General features: G+C 44.9%; 1 protein-coding gene across 1 annotated transcript; it reads right to left on the reverse strand.

Moving 5' to 3' along the window:
- Positions 1 to 826: 826 nt before the first annotated feature.
- On the reverse strand, positions 827 to 8,873 carry GPR83 (G protein-coupled receptor 83). Its single transcript, XM_052812366.1, has 4 exons — positions 6,138 to 8,873; positions 5,261 to 5,386; positions 4,111 to 4,244; positions 827 to 3,314 (listed from the first exon to the last, which is right to left on the reverse strand). Exons 1-4 carry the CDS (start codon positions 6,519 to 6,521, stop codon positions 2,690 to 2,692), a joined length of 1,269 nt encoding a protein of 422 aa, XP_052668326.1. The 5' UTR covers positions 6,522 to 8,873; the 3' UTR covers positions 827 to 2,689.
- Positions 8,874 to 8,976: the final 103 nt, after the last annotated feature.

The raw sequence follows: 8,976 nt of genomic DNA on the forward strand, positions 1-8,976 counted from the left end.
CTTGTGTCCTGTCTCTGAGTCTCTTCTTCCTCCTGCTGCCATCGCACGCTCCCTCCCCTCTCAGCTTCCTCCTCACCGCTCTTCTCCTTTCTCTTTGCTACCAGCGAGTGAACACTTGCTGCTAGAAACTGCTTGTAAACACAGACCATTTTTCTTTTGGCCAAGGGAACCAAATGTAGCATCTAATTTGTTGCTTTATCCCTTGCCCATATGGGCATGCACACATTTTTCCTCTCCTGGGGCAATATTTTAGTATTCGGGAGAAATGTTTAAATAGTTAAAAACTGGTAAGGATGACTACAAGGGGTTATGAGGGACTCTGAAATTAAATTGGAGCTGCATAATTACAAGGAAGGAAGAGGCAAAGGGAAAAATGAAAGGATAATGTCCACTGAATGGACTTGGAAGGGATGGGCTAACTTCCCAAACTCTCATGAAGTGGGTTTTCCAACGCTACCAGACCTCTCTCTCGTAGAGCAGAAATTGGCTGAGGTCCCTGCTTCTCTCGCACGCTTTGGCACGTTAATTTAAATCTTCCTATACTGAATGTATAGGTCAGATCTTGCACAACTGAAATCAGGGAATTGGTCTGATTTACAGCAATTCAGAGTATGTCCAAGGTTACTGCGGATCTAAAAATACCCCATCACCACTTTCCTCTTTTGAGTGCATAGTATTAGACTTTTAGGTACTCAGCATTCCCAAAGGTTTATTTTCTGGTAAAGAGTTGGGATCTGCTGTCACTAGACTGGGGACCATGGTTCACAGGCTCTGTGTGTTTGGGATCTCCAATAGAATAGAATAGAATAGAATAGAATAGGATAGAATAGAATAGTTCAGTTGGAAGAGACCTGCAATGATCATCTAGTCCAACTGCCTGACCACTTCAGGGCTGACGTGTTGCTAATGTAAAGGGGGTAAATGGGACCTGGCTTAAGGGTTCAAAGCAGGCAGGAAGAAAGGTTTGATTCTGCATATCAGTGATACAAAGTACTCTGACTCATGGGGCCTTGATAAAGGGTAGTAAAATAGCACTGGATTCAAAGTGAGAGACTGATAACACCTTGTGAAAGGACAGGCTAGCTGCAAGGATTGGTAGGCATTTCAGTCTCTTTAAATACTGCTACTAAAAGACCTGCATAAGGCTTAAAATGATTTCAGAAATGTAAGTTTATTGCAGGACATTGGGAAAAACAGTTTCTCTCTTTCTTTTTCCATTTATAGTCATCTATAAAATGAAGATTTTTCTTGCTTCACTGCTGGCTGCTGCAAGTTGATGTGGAATGGGGCACCCTGGAGTGACATTCCAGCTAATTTCCACAGCACAAGGAGAGTTATTGCTTTCCTGAGCAATACAAGGTACAGTTTTTGGAATGCTCATTTTTTTCATGATTCAAAATCAGATTTTCTTCTGCTAAGAACATTAAGTTCTGCAAACTACTCCAGACAGCTGCGGTCACATGAATTTTCTTAGCCACCGCAAGAAGGACACATCTCACTCATCTTTAAATGCAACAAAATTGTGCAATCACCAGAGGATATCTTGCCGTGAAACGTTCCACTTTTATTACTTGTTATCAGAGATATCATGTGTTCTCTCAAAACAGGTCATTTATGAACAGATTCCAGAGAGCTAACATCTTCGTTGGAATGAAGTGTCCCAAACGTCTGATCTGAGAAGTACCCAGGTGCTTTACAGGATAAGAGAGCAATATTCAAAGGCAAATTAAAAAGTCGAACAGTGGGATCCTTTAGCTGCCACTTGACAATAATGCAAAGATGCTCTGATCAAAAGGTCCTAGTCCAAATTCAGAGTAGTGTTTAATTACCTGTTCTCCAACTGTGGATTTTATGTCCAGCATTCTCCAAAGCAGCTTTTTTTGTGTTTAGTTCTCTATTTGAAGACAAACTTTCTGAATATTCACTACTTTATTGTAGGAAAGAAAAATTCTGTGTGATTTAGCACTGGTGGCAGATGCTGAGCTAACGGGTTGGTGTTTGCCATCTACTTATGCAAAGAATAGGCATCCATTTTTCTTCCAACTCTACCTTAGAAAAAGTGCCTGCGATGTAAGAGACTCCTCTATTTATCAAAGTCCATCTTACCTTCCACTTCTCTGAGGGTATTTCCACAAAAAAATGGATTTGTGAAATATACCTGTTCATTCATTCTGAACAGATCTTGACTTTTCAGACTCCAGTTCAGAAGGGATGCCTTCTTACCCAGTTGCACTGGATCTAAGCCAGCAACCTAAAGGTGTATATCTCAACCATTTCCATGTTGCTATGAAGAAACTTAGAAAAGGGGGAGGGAGGCCCGATGTGATTAGACTGTTGCTGTAGTGTTTAAGTACCAGCAAAACACATACAGAGCCCCAGTGGTAAAAAGGCTTAGTCACACAGATAACAGTGACATACATGCAGAGAATCCCGTCCTGCAAGCTGATCCAAAGTCAACTTGACAAAGAGAGTTCCTTCCTGGAAAGACCTTGCTTTAGGGCTCCATGCCATTATCATCAGCCTGCATCAAACATGCAGCTCTTTCATGTTACCTCCTGCAGAACCTCCTTCTTGGTTTTATCACATGTGGCTGTACAGTCCCTAAGTAGGTCAGGGCTCCACATCTTCCCACCATTTTAGCTCTAGCCAAATCTATGTGCAGTCCTTATAGATTTCCCAGGGCCGCCGTTCAGCTCACAGCTACTACCGGCTCAACTGCAGAGATGTCTGTCTTTCCTGACTGGATGTTGGAGGCTGACGGAAGGACATGGGAGGCCTGCAACCTCTTGAAGTTGACGTTTTCTGGCCAAGCCAGTCGGTAGGATGGGATCGTGGAGGCAAGCCTCTGTTCCGCGGGCCTGGGAGTTTTTCTGCACAAGTTGAGCAAAGCCTTCAGTTCTGATCGGAAGCTGTCATTGAGCCAGCAGTAGATGAAGGGGTTGTAGCAGGTGCTGCTCATTGCCAACCAGTGAAAGGCGAAGTACAGGGCATTGTTGGTGTGGATGGTCTGGCTGGAGAGGAGGATGACGTAGCAATTCAAGGGGAACCAGCAGACTGCGAAGAGGATGACAACAAGCATCAGCATCTTTATGGTCTTCCTGTTCTTTTTGCGAAGGGCAAAGTACTGCTCAGTGGTGACATCCCCTATGACGTTGCGCAGCCAGAGTTTCTTGGCCACTGTCATGTAGGCAGCAGAGATGATCAGAAGGGGCAGGACATAGAGCAAAACGAAGGTGGTTAAGTCGAGGTACTTCCAAAAGAGGTCAGCAGGCTCAGGGAAATCCGGCAGACATAGGCACCGGGTAACCTCCTCACTGCAAGTGGAGCATACCGGACACCGGGTGATAATGCATACGGCTGGGCACCGTGGGAGAGGTACATCAGGAGCAAGGAGGTAGGTGGGAGAGGGCTCCTGCCACAAAGCCTGGGGGCAGACCGCTCCTGTGTGCACTTGGGTCACAGTTAAGCGGAGCTCTGCTGTCCAAGGATTTCAGCTACGGAGCAGCCTGTGAGCATGTGGTGATAATTTCTCATGGGCATTCATGACCTTACGATAATTTTATGAATTTCATCAACTACATAACTTCCAGCTGCACAGAAGCAGGTTTTTATTCTCTGTCCTTTGGCAAACAGAAACACAGTCTCTGCACATATTTCCCTCATTAAAGCTCTTTCAAAATATCAGGGCTTATGACAGCATTTTATGGAACAAGCACCTGAGGCAGATTTTTTCACTTTCTCAGGGCTAAAGAGTAGATTAAAACCTGTTAGGTTGTAGGTTTTTCCCCATTTCTGGTCCGCCCAAACAGGTCAGATTGGTACATCATGTAAAATGCCAGTGTATAGGGATAGAGGATCCAGGCCAGATCCTCTAACTTCTTAGCCTATTTCATGTGATTAGTGTGACCAAATAAAGATAAAACAATTAAAAATAAAAACAAGGACAGGATATCAGCCATTGCAGAAGGAATCTGATGAAAATTATAGACTAGATCCACATTTGGCTGACTTCAACATAAGCTCAGGGCTTTCAGTAGAAGATGCCAAATTATGATCACCGGGAGTCTGGCCTCCAGGGAGACTGTGGAGGAAAGCTAAGCACATCCTTACCTGTATTCAAAGGTAAAGAGTTTTTGGTAAATAGCATGTGGTAGGGAGAAACAAGTTGCCATGATCCAGATTATAGAGATGCAGATAACACCTTTTGCAGTAGATATGCGAGGTTTCAGAGGGTGCATTATAACCTGTGCAAAATAAACTAAGATTCAGGCTTATAAATTTTCAGGAAATAATTATACAATTTTTTCATATGATCTTCCAGCCTTAAATCTATTACTTAATGAGGCAATTCAGCATGCAAGCAGTACAGTCTTCACCCAGCTCCCATTGACTGTAAGCTGTACATGAAAGCCTGAAATTTTCCTCCATGGAAATAGGTAAAGTCACATCCCAGTCCTACCCTTACATTTTAGTATTGGTGTCTAGGTGGGAAAAACTGGGTACTAGGGCGTCTTGCACACATGTTCATTTCCAGGTTCAATTTACTTAATAGCAAAAAAAAAAAAAAAAAAAAGAGGAGAAAATAGTCTCAGACTCTTCAGTATCAGTGACCCAAAGAACCACGGGTTTGTGATTTAACCAGACCTCCCTGAGGATGCTTCTGACAGCCAGGGCATTTTCTGGAAACAAGAAGCTTTCTAACAGAAAATGTCAACTGTCAGTTTTTTTGTGTGGTTGTTGGGTGACTCCAAACTGATAATGCCCAACTGTCCCCAGTTTTGAGCCCATTATGAACAGCAAGCCACAGCTCTGCTTGTGACAAACACCAGTAGTGTTACAGTCAGCTCTCCAGTATTTGGGGTAACAAGGGGTGAGACATCCCGGAGGAAAGGGAGACAGAGCTGCGGAAGCTAACTGGGAAGTCCCTACATCCATGGTGCTGGACAAACCACCCGAGAGCAGAGCTGCCCACGTGAATTCCTATCAGAATCTTGGACTTTCTCCTCGTTTCAGACTACTGGATTATCTGCTGCAGAAAAGCTCCCATTCCCCAGCTGGAAGCAATCGCAAGGCAATGGACATCTTCCATCTCCCACCTTGCTGCGGGCTTGAAACGATTCTTTCCATCTGACAGCAAGAACTGCTCCCCTACATCTTACGTTAATCTGGGAGCTGAGAAAGAAAGGACATGAGATCACCCTTTCTCATTTTAATTATGCCCTCCCAAGCTTTCCATCTGTCTGCTTCAGAGAGCTCTCACCTGGTGCCTGTCCACAGCAATGGCTGTGAGGGTCAAGGCAGAGACGTGGAGGGAACAGTACTGCGCAAACCTACTGACATGGCACATCCCCTTCCCGAATATCCAGGTACTGTTCACAAAACGAGCCTAAAACCAGAATACCATTAGTTTTGTGTACCCCCTCACACCTCCACAAGCTTATAGATATCTGAGACACCTCTGGCACATAATTCCTTCTGCTCTGTAAAAGATATTTTTAAAATAGCATGTTCTTTGTACAATTGTATAATTTTCTGGCTTCTGAACCCTGAAGAGGTAGGTTAGCACTGCTCAGTGGCCCAGCAATATCCTCGAGGACAGTACAGCAGCGCAGTACCAAAGGTATTTGTTCTCTTTTATTCACAGTGTCTCCTTCTGCAGTCTGTTGAGTCAATACATTTGGTTTTCCCTTTTAAGCCCTCCTTACAGGATAGGGCTGACCTGTATGCCTTATCATACTTCAAAGCAAACTACAGCTTTTCAACACAGCTTGTAAAATGATGGTGAGCATTAATCTTTTTTTCAAGAGGTTCATAGTATTACCTTGGAAATACTTCAGAGAAGGGAAGGAAAAAAAAGACCAGATACTACAAAGTACTAAGTAATCACTGCGAGGTTATTATTGTTCAAGTACTATCAGGGCTGCTTTTAACAAATGGATAATTTCAGATCTTCAACTAGATAACAGGAATTAGAGAAGAAAAAGATATGTGGAGTTTTCCAAAGATCACTCCAATCACTGTAATTTGGACTGGACAGGTATCTGCAGAACATCCGTGCACTGCCTATAGCAGTATAAAGAAGAAAAGGCCACCGAACTAACTGCGATGCCTTTATGGCATCTCTGCCCCAGTCTTACCAGTGTAAAAGGCGTGTTGAGGAGCGTGATCATGATATCGGCTACAGCCAGGTTCACAATGAACAAGCTGGTGGCAGAGTGCATGCGCTTGATCTTGATGACAACGTGACAGACCAGGACGTTGCCGAAGAGGGAGAAGACAATGATGAAGGAGTACGCCATGACGAGCAGGGCTTTCACTGTGATGCTCTGCGACTCCGCTCCGTACCGGCTCCTGTCCACAAAGCTCTGCCAGTCAGCCAGGCTGTCATTATCCCAAGAAAAGAAACCCGAGATGTTCGGGATTACAAAAGTCTTCTCCAGGCTCCCACTGAGGGGCAACTTTCCTGGGGTCACAAAGGCGTTAACCAAGTCAGGGAGAGCGAGCCAGACAAAACAGGACATCTCTGAAACGCCGCTCTGCTCCTCCAATTTGGAAATAGCTCATTTGCAAGAGAGCAGAGCTCGTGCCGTGTGCCGGGAGAGCCGTCCTCCCCTTGGTCAGCCCAGGCGCGCTCGGGGGCTGCAAACACAGTACGCAACTAGCAGGAGTGGGGGGATGCTCCTGCCGTGTGCTTCTCTCCCACTCGGCTCGCTGCTACTTTTGCTCCTTCAGCCAGCTTTATAACCCCAGGGCGAGCTCCAAGCCAGGATCTTCTGCAGCTATTGGGCTGCATGACATTATTTCTGCTCTGACGTGCTGCTTTTCCACCCAGTCATGCTCCTCCGGGTGCTACTCCAAGACAAGCACATCTGTGAGAAAGGCAAATCAATCTCTCCAGTCATCAGCATCCTTTTTCTCTACCAGCAGCCCAGCTCATGCAAAGTCTGTGCCATTTATAAACCAGCAGCATGTGCAGCAGCGCTGCTCTCTTCCAGGACACAGTTCAAATTTAAGCTCAGTTTTAAAGAACTGGCAGGCAAGTTTCAGCCTGTTTCACACCATGAAACTTACTAACTAGCACAGAATAGGGGGGTAACAGATGAATTGTGAAAAACAAGCCAGCTTATTGTACTTACAGTATTTTTCCAAAGACCTTTTTTCCCTCAGAGGGACAGAAAAATACTTAAGCTTTCCCTTGGCAGGGATTTCCTCTTGGCCAAGGGAATAAAAAGTCTGATGTGAAACTGTGCTTTCTAGGGTTTGTAGAAATACAGAGGTAGTTACAAAGAGGTGATTATATGTGACAGAGGATGGGAAGTGATGTCCCAGCCCATTGAGTCCAGTATCCAGGACTGGACAGGCAGCCGTACGCTGGACCCAAGCACTGACGAGAAGACAGCATGTGTGTTCCCTATGCCTTCCCCCCAAAACACAGTAGGAAATCTAAAATCAGTATCAGGAGACCCAGAGCCACAAATCCTACACAGCACAGAAAGATGTGCCCCTCTGCTGTGGGCAAAGCTTCTTGGGTGGTGTCAGCTAACCCCAGGCAGAGCAGGTTTTGTACCTAAGGCTTTATTTAACCATCAGTTAAAAGACTCCCCCAGTGAACCACTCAGGCTGCTTTCTCCTCACTGCTGCTCAGGAGTTGAATGCAGCAGGACAGGCAGCATGGCCAGCCCTCAGTGCTCCTCTGCAAACTGCTGCCAGCATCTATTTCTTCCACAAAATTGTCCAATTTGAGCTCTTCCAGCAGTTTGCCTGTCTCAGAGGAAGCTTTCCACTGAACCTGCTGGAGCTGCTAAGGTGGCAGTCACCTATGACCATTCAGAGAGAAGAAAGAAAACTCTGTCCACCTCAGAAGCACTTGGCCAGCAAGGATGCCTCCAATCTGATGCTGCCAGAAAAACAGAGTCTCACAATGTAACATAAAGGCGCAGTGAAATGGCAGAAAGCAGGACAGGGCAGCATTCTGGTGTGGGTTTGGGATGAGAACAGAGCAGTTGGTGGCATATGTCCCCCTTCTCGCTGGGCTACTCTTGTTAAACCACTTCTGCATTTACCATTGAACTTTATTATATCACTGGTTTATATCAATAAATGTATTGCTACTTCTCCCTTACAAGGGAAATGCGTCACTCCATCTGCGACACAATCTCCTCCCACACAGCCCAAGCCCACCCTCCTCCAAGCTGGACTCAGCATCTTGTGACCCAAAGGAGGTGGACCCACCACACACCGGGCAGGCCCACCCGAAATACCCACAAAGGCTCATGGAAAAAGTCCTGTGGAAGCTCTGGTCATGTCATGTCACTCTCATGTTGCCTGTGTGCCCTTCTCTGCCTCACATCACCCTTCTGGTTTAGTTTGTATTTAAACATACCCCAGTATGAATTGTCTGAACAGTTCACCTACATGTGGCTGTTACTAGAGAACAGGCTGAAGTAGATTTGTCAGCTTGGTACCCACTCCTGCTGACAGCTCCCTTGCTCCACCATCCCCGGCACCCACTGACAGCAAAGGAAGCAGCTGCACAAGAATGTCAGGATTTGGTATGCTGTATATGGGTTTTGTAAAAGTTATCTGTGAAATGATGTAATTTATAAAATGAGAAGTATTTAGAAAATGTTCGAAATAAAGCTATACAGCTCATGAATTCAGGTAATCATAAAAAGTCATCAAAAACATCTGTGCAAAAGAACTCTTAACAAAATTATAATAAATTAGATAACAGGCCTGATGAAAAAAAAGTTTGTAACAGGAATATAAAAAAACCCCACTCACACTAAAGAATGCAATTCAGAAGCATTTAAAAAAAGGAACAATGCTTTTTCTTCTTCTTAAATACAGAGCAGTGTGCACACACACCCTCTCACACCCCCACCCCCCACTTTCCTGGGAACAATCTTTCTTTCACTACTGTGGCTTTGTTGAATTTTTGAGCTTTCCTGGGGCAGGTGGATTGGAAGTTACATG

Source organism: Harpia harpyja, chromosome 17, assembly GCF_026419915.1.
Source record: "Harpia harpyja isolate bHarHar1 chromosome 17, bHarHar1 primary haplotype, whole genome shotgun sequence".
NCBI lineage: Eukaryota > Metazoa > Chordata > Aves > Accipitriformes > Accipitridae > Harpia > Harpia harpyja.